Source organism: Anolis sagrei, chromosome 4, assembly GCF_037176765.1.
Source record: "Anolis sagrei isolate rAnoSag1 chromosome 4, rAnoSag1.mat, whole genome shotgun sequence".
Taxonomy (NCBI): domain Eukaryota; kingdom Metazoa; phylum Chordata; class Lepidosauria; order Squamata; family Dactyloidae; genus Anolis; species Anolis sagrei.
Window position 1 is genome coordinate 129,760,494 of NC_090024.1, and position 21,595 is coordinate 129,782,088.

General features: G+C 39.8%; 1 protein-coding gene across 3 annotated transcripts in view; it reads right to left on the minus strand.

The window, feature by feature from the left end:
* The window catches only part of RABGAP1L (RAB GTPase activating protein 1 like), a 194,454-nt gene that overhangs the window by 67,848 nt on the left and 105,011 nt on the right, over positions 1 to 21,595 (minus strand). For 2 of the 3 annotated variants that reach the window (XM_060774403.2, XM_067467658.1), the window contains exons 16-17: positions 19,485 to 19,628; positions 13,634 to 13,675 (exon numbers count right to left, since the gene is read on the minus strand). In XM_060774403.2, the coding sequence (XP_060630386.2) occupies positions 13,634 to 13,675; positions 19,485 to 19,628 (186 nt within the window). Of the gene's footprint in view, positions 1 to 3,410; positions 4,045 to 13,633; positions 13,676 to 19,484; positions 19,629 to 21,595 lie in introns of those variants that run through there. The other variant, XM_060774399.2, reaches the window with a different exon arrangement.

Consider the following 21,595-nt stretch of genomic DNA (forward strand, 5'->3'; position numbering starts at 1 on the left):
TCAAGGTCAGAGTGGATCAAAGCAACTTTGTCCCCAAAGAACCAAGCAAATGCTTCACAGCAAGCTGCCGAGTTGTCAGGGTTCTTGTCTTGGGAGATAGGATGTAACAGCCCTCTGACTACTTGAAACACTTCCGCCAGACAGTTATTTGCGGATGCAATATTGGCTGTAAAGAAGGATTTCTGTGCAGCTGCTATTGTCAATTTGACTCGCTAAGATTTGAATGCCACATGCGTTCAAATCTCCTCTTCTCTTGCTTTATTGCTGCCAACTCCTCACTGAACCATGGAGATGGTTTAACTCAGCTACTCGAGAGGGGACGTTCCAGAGCAATCGTGTCTATTGCCCTAGTCATCTCCCCATTACAGAGAGTGACCAGATCATCAACAGGACCACCTACTAAGGTGGTGGGGAATTCCCCAAGAGCTGTCAGGAATCCATCCGGATCTGGGACAGACCATTTTAATAGATCCTCCATCCCAGCAGAGGTTGGGGGGTGCAGTTAGCCTAAACCTGATCAGGTGATGGTCTGTCCATGGCAATGGAGCGATGGTCAGCTCCTCCACACCACCGCCTTCCTCCCAATCCCTGGCACAAAACCAAGTCTAGTGTGTGTCCAGCTCTGTGAATAGGGCCAGATAGGTTCCATATAATTAACTATTGGCTCAAACTATGTGTCAACCTGCTTGGTTTAACACCCTTGATCTTATTGGATAATCTACTAAAAATAGTTGGGCAATAACAGATAAGAAAGCAGATTTCCCCCCCCCCCCCCATAAAGATATTAATAGAATTTACTAGTACAAGCAAAGGTGTATTAGTAAATTTGAGAAAAATGAATGAAGGATAGGTCTTTCAACTGTTACAGAAGATAAATGGAATCATCATTTACCTTTGATATATCTAAATATGAGAGGCCGGGAGCAAAAAGCAGCCAAGAAAGCTGTCCCTTCATGCTTTCTAGTGAGCCTCCAAAATTCTGACTACTCTCAGAAAATGAGCATTGAACCAGACAAAGGTTATGTCATGATTCCAGAGGAAAACAAAGACCTGGATGTAGCCTCAAAGGTTGCGAGAGAACTACTTCGAAATGAAAGAATAACTCAAACTCAAGATTCCAGAGGTGTCCAGACTCAAGATGCCAGAGATCCTCCAAGCTTGAGACCCATGAGTCGGGAACAACATTGATAGCCTTGCCACTACACATGTTTCCATAGGTTCCACAATCCATGCAGCAGATGAACCAATATGCCAAGCACAGGAGAGAAAATTACAAGATCCAGACCAAAAAATGAAGGGATCTTGTACAGTGGTTCGCAACCTGTGGGTTCCCAGGTATTTTGGCCTACAACTTCCAGAAATCCCAGCCAGTTTACCAGCTGTAAGGATTTCTGGAAGTTGAAGGCCAAAACATCTGGGAACCCACAGGTTGAGAACCACTGTTGTAGATGTTCAAAACTGGAGAAACAAAGCCTTCAGCTAAGTCTTAAAACTTGTTAGAACAAGTTGCTCACTTGGAGCTCTCCTGAGTGCTGCAACTTCTAGCCTGCCTTGCACACCATGAAATCCTGCCTCAGGCCTGAGCACAACACATCAATCTGAAATAATCTGTTTGTATCTCTTTATAAGGATTATGGAGATTCTTTTATCAGATTTGCAAGGCTGTCATAATGCACTAAGTACAAAAATATTACCAACTTCTACATTTGTGATGTAAATTAAACAGTTAATCTGTTGAGGGAACACTGCTGAAATAAACAAGAAAATGTCAAACACAGCTCATAGACGATAATATTTGGCTTGCTAAATATATACTGACATATATATATATTTATAAAAAATAAATCTACAGTTAATGAAATACTCCCCCTTTCAACCAGCATCTATTTGAAGAAAAAAAGCTAGTAACTGAACAGATTCTTAGATATTTTCAGAAGCTAATGTCAGATGGTCAGGACTGACATTTTTAAAAAATTTTAAAGGAAATAATTGGATAGTATTTGGTCAGTCTTTTAAGTAAGCTGAAGCTAGAATACTTGTGATGCTACAAATTACAATGTAGAGCAGTGGTTCTCAACCTTCCTAATGCCGCGACCCCTTAATCCAGTCCCTCATGTTGTGGTGACCCCCAACCATAACATTGTTTTTGTTGCTACTTCATAACAGTCATTTTACTACTGTTATAAGTCATAATGTAAATATCAGATATGCAAGATGTATTTTCATTCACTGGACCAAACTGGGCACAAATACCCAATGTACCCATATGTAAATGCTAGTGGAGTTGGGGGAGGATTGATTTTGTCATTTGGCAGTTGTAGTTTCTGGTATTTATAGTTCACCTACAATCAAAGAGCATTTTGAACTCCACCAGCGATGGATTTGAACCTAATTTGCCACCCAGAACTCCCATGACTAATGGAAAACACTGGAAGGGTTTGGTGGGCATTGACCTTGAGTTTGGGAGTTGTAGTTCACCTATATCCAGAGAGCACTGTGGACTCATGCAGTGGTGGATCTGGACCAAACTTGGCACAAATACTCAATATGCGCAAATGTGAACACTGGTGGGGCCTGGGGAAAATAGACCTTGACTTTTGTGAGTTGTAGTTGCTGGGATTTATAGTTCACTACAATCAAAGAATATTCTGAACCCCACCAACGAGAGAATTGGTTCAAACTTCCAACATGGAATCCCCATGACCATCAGAAAATACTGTGTTTTCTGATGGTCTTTGGCGACCCCTCTAACACCCCTTCGCGACCCCCTCAGGGGTCCCGACCCCCAGGTTGAGAAACACTGATGTAGAGATACACAAAAAGAGTTTTAAGGGTAAGTTTGGTTTAGTTCAACCTGTTTTATCAGTCTGTATACAGAAGAACTCCATACTCATCAAACTAGAAGCTATATAGAAATAGAAGAACATCTTTTAACAAATTCACATAAGAGACTTTATGTTGTTTACCTCCTTTCAATCCTATAGTCAAACACAAATCTACATTATTATTACATAACAACACCAAAGAAACTGTAATTTTTACCTTAGTACACAGGTAGGGTATTTTTTTTAATTTTATCAATTTTTCACAATATTGAATTGTTCCATTTGGGATGCATTTGCAATTTGCATTTAATTTTACCTATCAGATTTTTGATATGCTATATAAAAATAAACATTTACAGAGACAAGAACACCCTTGGCTAACAGAGGAGTGGAAGAGTGTCTGAGGCAGTCTGTCCTGCCTGATATCTCGAAGAAAAGCAGCCAGGCGTAATTGCTTCCTAAAAGCACTGTCTAAAATAAGAAAATCCTTGAGCAACCACCACATACATTGGACTCTTGGAGACACAGCAGAAGAAAGGTGATTTATTTGCTGCACATACATTTCTAGAAAAAAAATAATCTCACCGCAAGAAGCCGAGGTACAAATAGGCGATGGCCCATCCCTAGAAGTTCCAGCACTCGACAGGCATACTCATTCACAAGCTTGCTTCTCTCATCATGTATATCCTGAGACTTCTTGATGGGTGGTGCAAGCTTTGGAGCTGGGGTTGGGCAAGGCACCCCTTCTTCCATCAGCAAAAAACAGCAAGTATCCAGAATGAGAAGCTCTGCCCCTTAAGCCAATTCTGCACTGTGGCGTTATGGGAACCAGCTGCAGGTCTCCTAAACGCCTACACATGTATTACCTAAACCAGGGACTATCATGGATGGCCTCAAAAAAAGAGAAAACATCTTTCCTGAGAAGTACAGAAGGAGCTGGTATTCCAAAGACGGCTGTAAACACAGATCTAAAAATGCCTGAAAACATGAGAAAATGGCAGAGATGATGCAGAGAAAAAGCGGCGATGGCCCAGCTTGCCCGTGATCATATGGAAGAGCAGGCAGAAATGGCAGGAAGAGCAAAAAGCCCAGGCCAGTTGTAAAACAGCAAAGAGAAAAAGGATGAGCTCATTGCAAACCCCGATTCGTGACAAGCATGCCTAGGCTGCTGCTGCCGCCTCTCGCTGTGAATCAGTAATGAAGCAGGAGAAAAAGCGGGAGAGGCGGGGTAGGTGAATGAGCATGCAGAGGCTGTCTCGGAGGGGAATGCTGTAATAAGAAGCCAATCGTGAGCTCTTGGATAGATGAGCTCTCTCTCCAAATCCACCTTCCGTCTACATTAGGCTGACAGCTACCCAAAGCCTACAGACATTATATGGTCTCAGCGTCTTTTGCTCACAGGAAGTCAGGTTGACAGCCAACCAAAATACTGGCCTTAATTCATCTCTGCTTTCAAATCAAGATTCGATCCTGTTTAGCCATGCAGAAATTGGGAGGATGAAGAAGAGGGAGGCCCATTGGTCCCACCTAGATTCTGCATGGGTGAAAACAGATGGAAGAACAGAACAGCTGAGGGCTAATGAGCCACAATAAGCTGAAATGGCACTGCCTGCATTTGTACTGTCAGAACAACACTTACAGTTTCCAAGGCAAGATGCTTAAAAGCTGTTGAACAAGGGGGCAAATAGAAATGACTGCAAAGAAATGTTCTAGATAAGCATGATGAGCCAAACATGCAGTACTTCCTGTTATTTGTTGTTATTTACAGACATCACGAAAAAGGGTGGGGGGGGGGAAAGACACACACACACATATATGTAATGTTCGTTTGTGGGATTAACATAACACAAAAACCATTGGGCGAATTGACACCAAATTTGGACACAATACACCTATCAGGCCAACGAGTGACCATCGCTCATAAAAACACTGAAAAACACAGCGGAAGAGATTTAAAAAGTCAAAAAATAAAAATACATTACAATGCATGCGCAAAACCACATATATATATATATACGCAAACACACATATCTATATATATATAAATGCTCTGTGCATAATGAGTGCCTTCAAAACAAAAGAACCAATGAACGAAATCACACCAAATTTGGCAACAAAATGTCTCACAACACAAGGAGTGACCATCACTCAAAAATTATGGTTTTGTTATTTGGGAGTTGTAGTTGTTGGGATGTATAGTTCACCTATAATCAAAAAGCATTCTGAACTCCATCAACGATGGAATTGAACCAAACATGGCACAAAGGACTCCCATGAAAACACTAGAAGGGTTTGGTGGGCATTGGCCTTGAGTTTGGGAGTTGTAGTTCACCTACATCCAGAGAGCACTGTGGACTCAAACAATGATGGATCTGGACCAAACTTGGCACGAATATTCCATATGCCCAAATATAAACACAGATAGAGTTTGTGGGAAATAGACCTTGACATTTGGGAGTTGTAGTTACTGGGATTTATAGTTCACCTACAATCAAGGAGCATTCTGAACTGCACCAACGATGGAATTGGGCCAAACATCCCACACAGAACCCCCCTGACCAACAGAAAATACTGCGTTTTCTGGTAGTCTTTGGTGACCCTTCTGACACCCCCTTGGTGACCCCCGCTTCCAGGTCTTGACTTTCCAGGTTGAGAAATGCTGTCTAAGACCCGTCGCAAACTAGCCTCCTGCGGGAGCAAACCTTGCCAGCACGTCCCTGACGTCATGAGACTCCGCCTCTCACCCCGCCCCTTTCTCAGCCTCTTTCTCCGTGCCAGAGTGGTTTTTCTTTTGCTAGGGCAGCATTGCCAGCGTACTCTCTCAGTTGGCAGAATTCAACTGAGAGAATATGTTGGCAATGCTGCCCTAGCAAAGAAAAAACCACTCTGGCACGGAGAAAGGGGCGGAGAAAGGGGCGGGGAGAGAGGTGCAGTCTCATGACGTCAGGGACGTGCTGGCAAGGTTTGCTCCCGCAGGAAGCTAGTTTGCGGCGGCTCTTAAGGCCATCCAGTCCAACTTCCTTCACCAGGGCAAGAAAACATAATCAAAGCCCTCCTGACAAAGGGCCGTCCAGCCATTCACACACACACACATATGTTTATGACAGATGCAGTATCATAGATTTGAAAGGGACCCCTAAAGAAGGACAATGATATGTTGCATGTTCCAGAGTAGGCAAACCAGACAATGTCCACATCAACACTGGCAAAAAAACAGCAAGAAATACTGTTTACCTACAAGCATCAAGACATTACATATATTAGAAACCAACACTTACTTTATTTCCCAGATCACCAGACTGGGCCACAGCAACGCATGGCAGGGGACTGCTAGTACACATATATACATACACAAAACACATATACACAGACTGGGCCTCAGCAACGAGTGGCAGGGGGTGGCTAGTGTGTGTGTGTGTGTGTGTATGCCTTATTTGCATATACAAGGGGTATTTTTAAGTAAGGTCCGTTTGAACATAAGTACACAACAAAAGTTTATATCAAAAAAGTAAATTTATTTTCAGAAAGTACATACTTCACTCTATTTTTTGACATAGTTGCCAAGTTTGTTCAAACACATATCATACCTCTGAACCAATTTTAAAATACCCTCTTCATAAAAACTTGCCGCCTGCTCCGATAACCAAGAGTTCACTGTAATCAAAGAAGGGCGACCGGAGCGGTCCTCATCATGGACGGTGTCATGGTCATCTTTGAACTGTCGTACCCACTTACGCACTTTGCTTTTACTCATAACAGTATCATCGTACACTTCACAAATCTGTCGATGAATTTCTGCAGCAGGCAGGCTCCTTGCTGACAAAAACTGTATCACTGAGCGAATCTCACATGCGGCTGGTGAGTTGATAGTCTTAAACATTTTTAAAGCACAGAACAGAACCGTACAAGTTAGCTACAGAGTGGAAACTGAGCACAGTTGTTCCCGAGGCATGCTGGTACACAACGCACGCGCTCGTTGCAGTATGCGCACGAACTACTAGTGTCTACAACAAAACGGACCTTACTTAAAAAAATACCCCTCGTATGATTCCATGTGGGGTATTTAACACTTGTTTCCGTAATAATCCCTTTCTCTCCATAGTTATCCAATATTCAAGATATTTTAAAAAATCCGTATTTTTAAAGAAAGGAACTACACTGCTGCTTTCCATAGGACTTGGGTTGTTGTTGTTTTTTATTTGTTCAGTTGCTTCCGACTCTTTGTGACCTCATGGACCAGCCCACGCCAGAGCTCCCTGTCGGCTGTCACCACCCCCAGCTCCTTCTGAGTCAAGCCAGTCACTTCAAGGATACCATCCAACCATCTTGCCCTTGTTCAGCCCCTCTTCCTTTTTCCTTCCATTTCCCCCAGCATCATTGTCTTCTCTAAGCTTTCCTGTTTTCTCATTATGTGGCCAAAGTACCTCATCTTTGCCTCTACTATCCTTCCCACCAGTGAGCAACTGGGCTTTATTTCCTGAAGTATGGACTGGTTAGATCTTCTTGCTTCTTGCAAGTCAGATCACTCTGACTTGTTGACATGTGCCAGGCTGTGCATGCCAGCGGATGAGGCCTATGGGGCCACCTTTTGCTACCAGCCAAGCAAGATTCCCATAGGTCTCTCATATTAAATCGCTTAATACCTCTTGGAAAGGGCTGTGTGACTATTATGTAGTGAAATACAACATATACTAGTGGCCTCCTTCAAAAAGTTCTGTTATCATGTCACATGGCAAAATGCTTAGATCCAACTCCTCTTCAAGTTGATTATCTCTTAACCAGGATTCCAAAATCACAAATACTTAAAATCCAAAATTATGATGGAGATATTGACACCTTTGTTTTCTGATAGTTCATTGTATACAAACTTTGCTTGATTGTATATTTATGCATGACACTAGATAGCTCTGGTGGTCTCTTCCAAATGTGCAAAATTATAACTAATACTGTATAACATTAATCTCACAGTTATATCCATAAGGTTTGTATGAAACATAAATGAATTCTGTGATTAGAATTTAGATCCCATCTCCAAGCTATCTCATTCTATATGTAAAGTATATGTAAATAAAGATGTTCCAATATAAAATCCAAAACACTTCTGGCCCCAAGCATCTCAGATTAGGGATGCTCAATCTGTACTAATACATGCATTTGTTCACCACTGACACCAACATAACACACACACAAATTATTTTAGTAAAAATAACACAATAATCCTAGTAGCAGCCACCAGGACTCAACTGCCTAAGCGTCCCATTGTCATCATCCAGAAAAAACAATACCATTGTCTGCAGTGTTTATCTTCTACAATGGGCAACCAAAGCCAAGAAGTAAGCACAGAGTCACTATTCATTACTCCTCTCCAACAGGCACCAGAGTGACAGATATGAACAAATACTTTATCACTTTCAAATGAGTGATAAACTACTTTCAAACCCACTGACATGATGAAATACTTTTAAAATCTAAAAGTTAATCTTGTTTACATGTTACTATAATAATTCTAAAAGAACAAATTTCTTATTACCCACATACCTATTTTTATGTGTAACTGGCAACCTCCAAGGCCCATTTTGAGTGCCTCAGATATCTTGAAGGACTGCAAGTGCACAGCCAACATTTTGGTCCACTAGAAGCTATATTACTTCAATGGGATTTGGGGTCTTATTCTTGTTTGAGGGGGGTACAAAACAGTGTTTTAAAAAAACTAATGTTATTCAAAAAGCCCAAGATGGGGGCACTAAAAAAAACTATGGGGGGTGGAATCAATAGGAATCTGGGAGATGTAACTGCTGCATTCAACACCCCAAAAAACTTTGCTCCACTCTATGAAATGCGGACTCAGGTTTGTAACTCCTACTCTAGTGGGATGGGGAAAAAACGTATTGGTCTCTAGGCAAGAAAGCTTTGGTAAACTTTTTGGTTTACAAAACCAATAGCTATAAGGAAGGCACTAACTTTCTGCAGTGGTGGGAGAGTGGTTCCTGTGAGGCAAGAGGCTATGCTGGTGATAGCAGGACTGCTGGTAGTGTCTCCCATCTTAGAGAGGCTTTGCTGAGGTGCCAGTCTAAATATGCCAAACGTGGAAGTAGCATCACGAAAATCTTCTCATACTGACAGAGGACTTTCAGGGACAACAGTAGGTCCACCATACCTAATGCGTGTTATTACTACACAAAAGGAGGCACAGTAAACCCCCTTTGACCACGAAAATCTCATGATAGTCCAAAATGAAACAAGACATAGGGCCAAAAGATGAAACTCTCATGCTGGAGAGCACTCAATGAGCTACTGGGGTATTGAAGAGGACAACTATGAGTAGCATTGTGGCTAGTGATGTAACTGTACTTAAGCCAAAAGGACATTTAATTGCTCATGTGCTTCGAGGTGAACGGAAAGTCCAAATCTAGGCAATGCATACTATAGGAACGTGGAATGCACGAAGAACGAACCAGGACAAGTTGGGCATGGGAAAACAAGAAATTGAACTTAAAAAATTTAATACTTGGGGTGAGAGCGCTAAAGTTGACAGGAATGTGCCATTTTGAGTCAGTGTTATTCAGGAACCAAAAATCAAAAAAGAAATGGGTAACATTAATGGTGAGTAAAGATGTAACAAAAGCAGGCAAGGATTCTATGCTATAGTCCAGAAGAGAAGTGATTGCGCACCAAAACAGGACTTCTTGTTAATCATAAACCCTAAAACCAAAGTAATGGTATTCTCCAAAAGGAAACAAATACATAATTGGAAATTGGATGGCCATTCAATAGAGCAGTGTCATAGCTTTAAATATCTGGGCATACACTTCTCATATAATGGAAATTGGAAGAGCCATATTGAGGCAGCCAAACTAGCTGCATGGAGGTCAGTGAACTCAATCCTAGCCTTCGGGAAAACAAAGGGAGGGTCCTTGGTATGTCCCACAGCAAATTTTTTTTCTGCTAAAATTTTACCCCAACTATTATATGGAGCCGAAATTTGGGGACAGGGCAATACAAAACAGGTTGAATGTATTCAGAATAAGTTTACAAGAGCTCTGTTAGCCCTTCCCCCTGGGACTCCAGCTGCCTTGTTAAGGCTGGAATTGGATCTTCCCTCACTTAAGGCTAGAATACATAAGCTTAACATCTTATATGGGAAGAGGCTCCTGGGAATGGAGGACGAGAGTATAACAAAGCAATGCATGATGGAGCAGTATAAGCAGGGAGGATGGGTACAATATTGGCAAGCCTTGCTCCTTCATACTTTGATGGGTCAACAAATACCCTAATGAACCTGGACAAGAAGGCGATTAGAGACAAAATCTTTGAGTGGGATGCAGCTGACAACTTGCAGATTAGCAAACTGCAAGGTTTCTCTACCTGGTATCCTCGGCTAAAAAGTGACCAATATCGTCAACAATATCTTCAAGACCTAACGTCAGCGGTCCTGAGGAAAGCATTTACAGCCCTGGGATTCCAAACAATGCCATCAAACTGGCTAGAAGGAAGATACAGAGGGATCCCCCATGCCCAACGACTTTGCATTTGTGGCACAGGGGAAATAGAAAACCTAACACACTATTTGCTACATTGCCCCTTATACAATGACCCTAGGAAAAATCTCCTAGGATCACTCTTGGAAGAAAGGGCATCATGGCAACAATCTGCGGTGATCTGCGACTTGCTAGCAGATCATTTTAAAAATATAACACTAAAGGTTGCCACAATCATAGCCCAAAAGATCAGAGCCAAAGTAGCAAAATCCATACTGGGGGTCAGAAATGGAAACGGTTTGGAATGACACAAAGCAGACACTGTCATTGTCATGTTTCTGCTTTCATAATTTTAAAGAACTTGTTTTCGTTTTAATTCTTGTTACGTTTTAAGTTTTATATTGGAAAGTGTTTATAAAGTTAGTATATTACTGATGTCATGGCCTATGGCTAGTACAATAAACAATTCATTCATAATCTGAGCACTAAAAAAAGCTGATGACTTCTTATTAATCATAGATTAGAATGCAAAAGTAAGAAACTGAATAGAACACAGTATTGTAGGTAAATTCTCTTTAGCATCAGGAAATGAAGCTACGATTTTACAAGTCGAACAGTTTGTTCATTATAAATATATTCTTCAAGGAATTAACTGCTGACTATACATATGGACATCAAATTGATTATATAATTGGAAGCAGAAGACGGACAAATTCAGGTCTCTCTGTAAAACCAAGACCAGAAGAAAATTGTGTCACAGGCTATAAAATGCTTTTAGATAGATAGATAGATAGATAGATAGATAGATAGATAGATAAGAAACAACAACAACCCCACAACTAAATAAATCATTGTACCAAAATGCAACCTGAAGAATATCCAGCTAAAATTTAAAGGAAATATGAAAGAGTAAATTTTCACCATTGACCCTGATTGATAGGAGCCAGAAGACCTCTGGACTGAAGCCTGGAACATTAACAGGGTGAAATGTAAAAAGACAGTATCTGCAGCCAAAAGCAAAAAATAGCTTCAGTGCATGTCAGATGAAATTCTTCAAGTAGTTAAGGACAGAAAAGAAACAAAAATAAAAGGGAATGGAAATAAGAGTCAGAAGCCTGTATGCAACTGTTCATTGACTTATGCACAAGGACAAGGAAAACTACTATAGTAATTATCAGTGCAAAGAAATAGAAGATGATTACAGAAAAGGAAGAACAAAAAACATCTTCCACAACATATGGGAAATAAAAGAGAAATTTAAACCAAGAATAAGAATTCTGTACGACTAGGAGGAAAACAACTATATGATCAAGAAGAAATAAAAAGACAATACAAACAATATACTGAAAAACTATACACTAAACAACTATATGAAGGAGATGAAAGGATGACATTCATTCAAGAAACAAACATTTGAGGGTGAACTTACAATTTTTGACAGTGAAACAGAAACAAGTTCAGAACATTTGGGAGAAATAAATCACAAAGAATAGAAAGCATACCAATAGAGATGCTTCAAACTACAGAGGCAGAATATACTCTATTTCAGTGGTTCTCAACCTGTGGGTTCCCAGATGTTTTGGCCTTCAACTTCCAGAAATTCTAACAGCTGGTAAACTGGCTGAGATTGCTAGAAGTTGCAGTTCAAAAAACCTGGGGTAGAGAATCATGGCTCTAGTTCAAACTAGCATATGTCAACTATGGGCTAACAAAAAAATGGCCCATGAATTCAAAATATCAAATATATATTCCAACCTCCAAGAAAGGGAGACACCAGGGATTGCAGTAACCACAGAATCCTTGTATGCTAGCAAAATGATGCTCAAAACTATGCAGTGACTTTTGCCCTAAATGAATTGAGAAATGCTAAATGTCCAAGCTGGGTTCAGGAAAGTGAGAGGCACTAGGGATCACATTGCAAACATATCCTGGGTAATGGGAGTACACCGAAGAATTTCAGAAGTATGTCTGTACGTTTAAATTACAGCAAAGACTTTGTGCATATGAACCTTTAAATGTATAGCAACTCTATGGATTTCACGGGGTTTTCTTCACCAGATCATGAAACAATGAAGGTTCACTCTAAAATAAATAGATGTGCCCCAACATTTGATTATCCTAATGTGCAAGTTGTACTCAGGACAAGAGGCTTTCAGAAGAACAGAATGCAAAGAAACTGAATGCTTTCCTGTCAGCAATAGGGTCTGACAAGTTTGTATTTTATCTCCCTTTCAATTTACTTTTATGCTGAATATTCACATGTAAATCAGGATTAGACTTGGAATAAGGAATCATGAAAATTAGAGGAAATAACATTAACAAGATCTTTCGATGACATCAAATGACCAGCAGAAGAAAAAAAAACCCTAAGACTCGAACTGATTACTGAACAAAGCAAAGGAGGAAAGTGCAAAGGCGGGTTTGCTGTTGAAAACAAAGGAAACAAAAATAATGACCACAGGTTATTTACAAAACTTTAAAGTAAATAATGGAGACATTGAAGTAGTTCAAAATTTTCTGTACCTTAGTTTAGGCATTAATCAAAATGGACAATGTAGTATAGAAATCAGTAGAAAACTAGCACTTGAGAGAGCAGCTATGGAGGAACTAGATAAGATTCTGAAGTGTAAAGAGTTTTCATTGAATACAATGTCATTGTATTTCAGATTTCTATATATGGTTGTGAAAGCTGGGCAGTGAGGAAAGCTAATAGAAAGAAGTGCAACTTATTTATTATTGGAACTGGAGAAGAGTTCAACAGATATGCTAAACTTCTAAAAAGCAAATAAAGCCAAAATGACTAAACTGAGACTGTTATATATCATGAGGAGACATGATTCACCAGATTGTTAATGCTTATATTATTGTTTTATTGTCTTGGTTGTTTTTAAATTGCTTGTATTGTTGTTGTTATTGCTTGTATTGTTGTATTCTGGGTCCCCTGGGGAGATGGTAGTGGGGTATAAATAAAGTGTTGTTGTTGTTGTTGTTGATATTATTATTATTATTATTATTATTATTATTATTATTATTATTAGACAATAATGCCTGGCAAAGTAGAATGCAGTAGGAAAAGAGAAAGATATATGTATAGATTCAGTCAAGGAATTCGCAGCCCTAAATCTATAGGACTGTTGATGACAGAATGACTTGGAGATTTCTCATTCATAAGGTCACAATAAATTGAAATTGACTTCACAATAATTAACAAAATAAAGGTTAGTGTAGGTTAGTATAGATTTCTTGAGCAAATAACCTAGAGTTAGGGTTGGTGAGGGTTGGTGAGAGCAACACTACAACTGCAATAACACATAAACACTTAAATCTTACCTTTAGGAGAGCCAGAGCCACGTTAAAAATTACATTCAGACCCTAAAGGGAGAAAAAGAAATTAAATCTTGCTTTTCTAGTATTCCTTTAAATAAACATTACTACTAGTTCTGTCATGAGAAATAAAAACTTTCCCTGAACCCAGATTTAGGCCCCTTCTACACTGGATATGATCCCCAGATTATCTACTTTAAACTTGGTTATATCAGTCTCCACTGCCAGATAATCTGGAATAAGAATATAATCTGGGATCAGATCCTGGGATATAGAAGCAGTGAGAAAGGGACCTTAGGTCCCTTCTATACTGCCATATAATCCAGATTATCAAAGCAGAAAATCCACATTATCTGCTTTGAACTGTATTATATGAGTCTACACTCCCATATAATCCAGTTCAAATCTGATAATCTGGATTTTATGTGGCAGTGTAGAAGGGGCCTTAGTTAATACAACTACAAATCAAGTTATAAAACTGTTCTGAGGTGTCACTACTTCAAACTCACAGCAGAGGGTCTTGTGGCTCAATATTTTCCTACAAGGAAAACCATATTGGTGCATACAATATTTCCTATGTAAGTTTTGCAAAACAAACAAATTAAGAGGCACATATCAAGACACAACTTTACTGCCAGTACTGTCATTATAGTAGGATTTCTTGTGAGCTCATTTTGGTTTAATAAAAGGAAAATGCAAGGTTACTCATTGATGTGAATAAGCAAATGTAGAATTTTCTTCTAAAGTGTGCTTACCCCATGGAAAGATAGTAAATGAGAACCAAATATTTTACAATGCTGCAGACAGTTGAAAGACAATTTAATGACACCTCTTATTCTCTTAAGTTCCATTGTCTAGAGGCAGACTTAATAAATACTTCATCTGTTGCTTGTATCGACCGGTCGTACAATAACATTTAGAACTTGTAAATTAGATTGAGGAATTTACCAAAAAATATGCATTCTGATGGAAAAGAATAGTAATTTAGAGTTACTAGTACTAACATTGAACAGAAAGTTATTATGTGTCCAAATACAAGAGGGACACAACAACTTGCTATTTAATAGAAACCCATGAAAGCATACCATTTCCCATTAATCTCTCCACAACTTTCCCATGCAATCACTCTGACCTGCGAAGTTTTTTTTTCCTGCTCTGATCTGTAAACAAAGATCTTTGTTGATTTCTATAGCTCCAGGTGTTTTTTCCTGGCAGCCTTCTTAGCTCTTCACCCAACTCCTTGTCTAATATTGCAGTTTCTGGCTCCTCTGACTGATCTTTTGGAGTCAGATTCTTACAGAGAGAAGAATCGTTCTCCTGACTAGAATCTTCATCATTTTGTGCCCCAGGAAATCCAACAGGCAATCCCACAATCCTCTCAAAATAATCAGTGAACCCATCAGCCTGAGAAGCCTCAGGCTAATCTACAACATAGAGGATAATCATAATTCGTATGCTCTGAAAATAGGACCACAAACTATCATTTTAATGCTATGATTCAAAACTTATCAATGCAGTTAGCAATAGGAGAAATAAGCATGGGAGCCTGATGCTCATGCACTTAATGTTAGCTTTTGTTTAGCATCAGCCCTAGTAAATTACAAATAGCACTAGCTGAAGTCTGTTTTTGAAAAAAATCAAACATTATAAAGAGGCATAAAAATAACCTTTTGACAAAGCCATAATCCTTAATAATTACATTATTCAAAAACCGCATTTCATCCACTAGAGGTCAGGACTAGAACTGTAATGAAACTCCTTTCAGCTCAGTATGCAACTGTAACCAATCTGATACATTACGAAGTTGATTTTTATGCAGTTATTAAATGAGAAAAGGTCGGTCTGACAAACTAAGCGATGACTTGATAGCTCCTTCATACACACACAAGCTCATTGGCATTAATCACAGTTTGCTTTGTTCTTTTATATGCTGTCAAAGTGGCTTCAATTCCCAGTGATCCCATGAATGAGACCTCCAAGAACCCTGGTCACCAACATCCCTGGTCAGGTCTTCTAGAATTGGGATCATAGCTTCTTGCACTGAATAAATTCAGCTGTAATAATTCTTCCTTTTTCCTAGTGTCTTCCACACTTCATAGCATCAGAGCTTTTTCCACTCATGGAAAAAAAGCCATGTCATCTCATTGAATCATACAATCTTATGAGTTGGAAGGGATCACAAAGATCATCTGATCCAGCACTTGCCATTCAGAAATATGCAACTAAAGCACCCCTAAACAATGCCTATTCAACTTGTTCAGAGACCTCTATAGAATGAAAATGGTTCATTCTCATTTTCCATGGCAGTCCATTACCCCCACTTCCCAAGCAGTTTGTTTATTTCACTGACAATCAGCTCTTACAATAAGATTGATTTTTTTTAAAAAAAATGCTTAGGTGCAATCTCTTTTCTTATTAATTCATTGGTTTGCACTCTAGTTTCTGAAACAGCAAAAGAAACATGCTTGATCTTCTACATTATATCCCTCCAGATGTCTAACAGTTGCCATCATGTCACCTCTCTCAGTTTTCTCTTCTCCAAGCTAAGAATATGAATATATTCTGGCGTATAAGACTACTTTTTAACCCAAGAAAATCTTCTCAAAAGTCAGGGGTCATCTTATACACGGGAATAATCTTATGCATGGGAGTCGTCTTATACGCAGGAGTGGTCTTATACGCCGGGAGTCGTCTTATAAAGCGGGTGCTGAAACTTCCAATTCAGATTGGAGAATCTGTGGTTGCTGCATTTGGTGGAGGGAGCTCAAAAATGGCAGTGGTCACATCCCTGCCGCATGCAGCAACTGTATGAAAGCAAAAAAGAGGTAGAGTGGCTCTGGGCCCAGAAAAACACAACTCTTTTATCCGTCTGGCCCACCTTTGTATCTTATTACCGTACCTCCTCCACTGCCTCTCAGCTCTCGCTCCTGAAGACTTCAGTGAAGTGATGCAGGTGCGCAGGTGCGAGATCTGAGAGGCAGAGAAGGAGGTATCGTAATAGGAAAAATACCATATTGAAATCAAATCTGAGGCTCTTAAAAATTTTATTTGGTGTGTGTTGGAAGAGGGGTAGTCTTATACGGCGAGGATATACCAAACTCTATATTTTAACTGGAAAAGTTGAGGGTCGTCTTATACGCCCAGTCGTCTTATATGCCAGAATATGGTAACCAAATCTCTAAATCTTTCCTGATAAAGTTGGGTTTCCAGATCTTTATCATTTTGTCTTTTCTGGATACATTTCATGTTTTTGGCATTGTTCTTGGGCTGTGATGCCCAGAACTGGACACAGAATAGAGTTGTACTTTCCTCAATATAGAACCTGTACTCCATTTAATGCAGAACAGAATAGGCTTATTTGGCTGGCCATGTTTATAGTAGCTTACCACCATCGGTTGATGAGTGCTGTTTTTAATTGAGTGTTACTTGTTGTCTTATATGTCCATATGTTGTATTTAATTGTATTTTTAAACTGATTTCATTTATGTTCTGATTTTGGGCACCCTGAGTCCCTTAGGGAGATGGTGGCATGATACAAGAATAAAGTTATTATTATTATTATTTGAAACAAAACAAGATGAGTCCACAGCAGACACTCTGCTGGCTGTTGAATTGGATCACACGTTGGACACTTCCCAAGCGTCTAGGACTGTGTGATATATCAGCAAATAATGTGTGCAGATCCCAGTAAGGTGGCCTTCTGCAACTGGCAGATGGTAATTTTGTCAGCGCCGATTGTGTTTAAGTGCAGGCCAAGGTCTTTAGGCACTGCACCCAATGTGCTGATCACCACTGGGACCACCTTTACTGGTTTGTGCCAGAGTCTTTGCAGTTCAATCTTTAAATTCTCATATCGTGTCAGCTTTTCCTGTTGTTTCTCTGCAATCCTGCTGTCACCTGGGACTGCGACATCAACGATCCATACTTTGTTTTTTTAACATGATTATTATAATAATGATATTATTATTATTATTATTATTATTATTATTATTATTATTATTATCATCACACCACACGGCTGACTGATGTTCAGCTTGTGGTTTATTAAGGCCCCTTCTACACTGCCCTATAAACTAGGATCTTATCCCAGATTACCTGCTTTAAACTAAATTATGTGAGTCTCTACTGACAGATAGTCTGGGATCAGTTCCTGGGATATAGGGCAGTGTGGAAGGGGCCTAAGACTCCTAGATCCCTTTCACATGTATTATTTCAAGCTAGGAACCATTCACCATGTATTGTTCTTTTTCTCTGCCTTGATGTAGCATCTAACAATTGTTGTTGTAGTTGTTGTTGTTAATTTTAACTGTGCCCCATCTTTCTTCTCGTCTTAAGGCAGGGTACCACACAGTTAAAACACCCATATAAATTAAAATACCATTAAATACACATATTAAAATATACAGTTAAATATTAAAATGCAATACCAACAGAATGTACATTTTAAATCCATAGTTTAAAATTCACTGCGTAGGCCTACCAGAAGAGATAGGTCTTTCATTGTGCCTTAAATTTTGACAGCTCACTCATCCCTGTTGAAATTCACTTTGTTAGCTTAGGCCCTGCTCTCCAATCTGTCAAGGTGATTTTGAATCTGTTCCTTTTCTGCATTTGCCACCCCCATAAATTTGGTGCCATTTGCAAATATCATAAGCATATCCCATATTTCATCATTCATTTATAAAGATGTTAAACAGCACTGAGGCCAGAACAGAATACTAGTCACTTCTCTCCAGGATGAAGAAGAGCCATTGGTGAACATGCTTTAGACCAATTACAAATCCACTTAATTATAACATTTTGTCTAGCCCATAGTTCATCAGTTTGCCTGCAAGAAAATAATTGGGGATCTTGTCAAAAGCCTTACTGAAATCAAGACATATGACATCGACAAGTACCCCCAATCTACCAAGTTTATAACTGTATCCCATCCAACTTGTTTGTGACAAATCCATGTTTATCCTTAATAACAGAATTACTTTCTAAATGTGCGGACTAACTCTCTGTTCTGGAAACTCTCCTGGTATTGCATCATGCTGACTAGGTCTTGTCTTTTCTGCAATTTTTGAAGATGGGAACAACATTTGATTTCATCCAATTAACTGAGATACCTCTTCTTCTCTAAGAATTCTCCGTGGACTCTGATATTATATCTGTAAATTCCTTTAGAACAATACTCTACTCTAAAGGCTGAGAGGGATATGATAGCCATGCTTAGATATCTGAAAGGATGTCACACTGAGAAGGGGGCAAGTTTCAGATCTCAGAATTCCTGACCATTGGACAATCTGGCTAGGGCTTCTGGGAGTTGGGAGTCCGAAACACCTGGAGGGCCACATGTTGTGTATCACCGCTCTAGAGACTTGAACATGGAGCAATAGATTCAAATTGTAGGAAACAATTTTACAGCATAAACATGAAGAACTTCCAGACAGTAAGAGCTGTCCAGCAGTGGAATAAGCTGCCTATGAGTGTGGTGGAATTTCTTTCTTTGAAGGTTTCTAAGCAGAAGCCGGATGGTGATCTGTCAGGAGTGCTTTTATTGTATGCATGGCATGGACTGGATAACCTTTGTGATTTCTTCCACCTCTAGGATTCTAAGAAGTTGAGCAGTTGCCTTCTCTCTGTCAGCATTTTTCTAATCTTTTTTTAAAATAAGCATTATTAAACTTTAGAGAATGTGTTTATATTTGACTTCTCCTTTCCACTGCTATCAAATCCTAAGAGCACATGGTAACTCCCAACCAGTGATTCTCCTGTTTCCACCCACTAGCCAGTTCATATCTGTTGAGTAGGATCAAATCGAAGATTACTGATGCTTTGTCAAACTGTTAAACGGCAGGTGATTTTATTTTACCTCACAAAGGAGTAAATCAATGATGTGGAAGACCATGCAGAGAGGGAACTTGGCAGTGAAGAGGGTAAGAAACCACTGAGATGCGTACATATGAGCCTCCAGGTTCTGTTCCAAGAAATGATTATACAGATCAGGCAACTGCTCCTAAACAGTGGAAGAGAAAGATGGAGCAAATTATTCTCTATGAGATGTTAATAAAAAAAAAACATTCCTATCTATAATGTCCAGTTTTCATATTTTTCATGAGTGGTGCAAACATTTTGAGTAACACATCATTACTCTGGCCCAGCTTACTTGTCTGAACGTATCTCCCTCTACGTTCCACCTCATAATTTAAGATCTACTGGGTAGGCCCTGCTCTCGGTCCCATCGCCTTCGCAAACGCGTCTGGTGGGGACGAGGGACTTCTCAGTGGTGGCCTCCTGTTTGTGGAGTTCGCTCCACAGCGAGATCAGATCGGCGTCCTCCCTCCTTTCTTTTAGGAAAAAACTAAAAACGTGGTTTTGGAGCCAGGCCTTTGGCTAGTGGGCACAGCAGCACTTTAAACACAGAACCCGGGCCACAGGACTGTTACGACAATTGGAAACGGCTATGTGACTTTGTGACCATATGATTGTGTAACTATCTGATTTTAATTAATCTTACTGTTTTTAACCTGCTATGTATTATGATTTTATATTGTATTACTGATATTGTGGCATCGAATTGCTGCCTGTGTTAGCCACCCTGAGTCCCCCCTCGGGGGTGGGAAGGGCGGGGTAGAAATGGTGTAAATAAATAAATTGTTGGTGAAAGGTGAGCCACACATGAGCACAGTAGAGGTACAAGCCCCCAGATACAGACACACATGGGAGTTTGTGTGTGATAAGCAAGAACTAGAATTAGATCAAGATTAGAATCTCTAATCACACGCACACATTCACACAAATAATAATAATACTTTATTTATAGGCTGCCCTATCTTCCCAAGGGGACAAACATACGGAGTTAATTACTAAAATTATATACTATATTTCTTCAATTGTTGCCTTTGAAGACAGCTCGGAAGCTCCAACTAGTCCAATGCTCGGCAGCCATGATTTTAACAGGAGCGGAGCGCAGGGAGCATACAACCCCCCTGTTGCGCCAACTCCACTGGCTACCGATCTGCTACCGGGCTGAATTCAAAGTGCTGGCGTTGGCCTTTAAAGCCCTAAACGGTTCCGGCCCAAGCTACCTATCTGACCGCATCTCTGCCTATGAACCCACCAGGACTTTGAGATCTTCTGGGGAGATCCTGCTCTCGATCCCGCCTGCTTCTCAAGCTCGGCTGGCGGGGACGAGAGATAGGGCCTTCTCGGTGGTGGCTCCTCGGCTGTGGAACGCCCTTCCTACGGACATTAGACTAGCACCATCTCTAATGGTATTCCGCAAAAAGGTGAAGACCTGGATGTTTGTGCAGGCGTTTGAGTAATTTAGTGCAATCTGGTAATGGAACATAGGAATGAAACAATGGACGACGAACCTGGACTACGCTTGGATGATGAGAAGATTGGGTACGGGGGTTTTTTTGTAATAATTGTGCATTGTAATTGCTTATTGGTAATTTATGGATAATGTGTTAAGTCAATTGTTATATGTTGTATGGAACCACTGCTGTTTCTACTGTTTTTACTGTTTGTGAACCGCTGTGATTCGCCTTCGGGCTTGAGATACAGCGGTATATAAGCAAAGTAAATAAATAAATAAATAAATTGTAAGACATCACCAATTGCAGAACACACCCTAATTTCAGTACCACCACCAACAAAAATACATAAGACACATCTGCGATTGTATTGCATATCCCATTTGTAGAGATGTTTATATAGGGAAAAAGTGCAGCTTAGAATTGAATGCAGTATTTACTAGAGAAGTTACCAAGGAGAACTTAATAAATGAATTAGCAAAACATGTTTTCCTCCTCCCCATCCCCAAAAAAGTGAGCTACATCCAAGCTAGCAGTTTAAATCTTATGTTGTCAACATTCTTACATTGATGATGGGATTTTTGTTTAATGTAACTTGAGAAAGCAAGCTGAAATGTTTTGCTAATTCATTTATTAAATTCTGTTTGATAATCTCTCTAGTAAA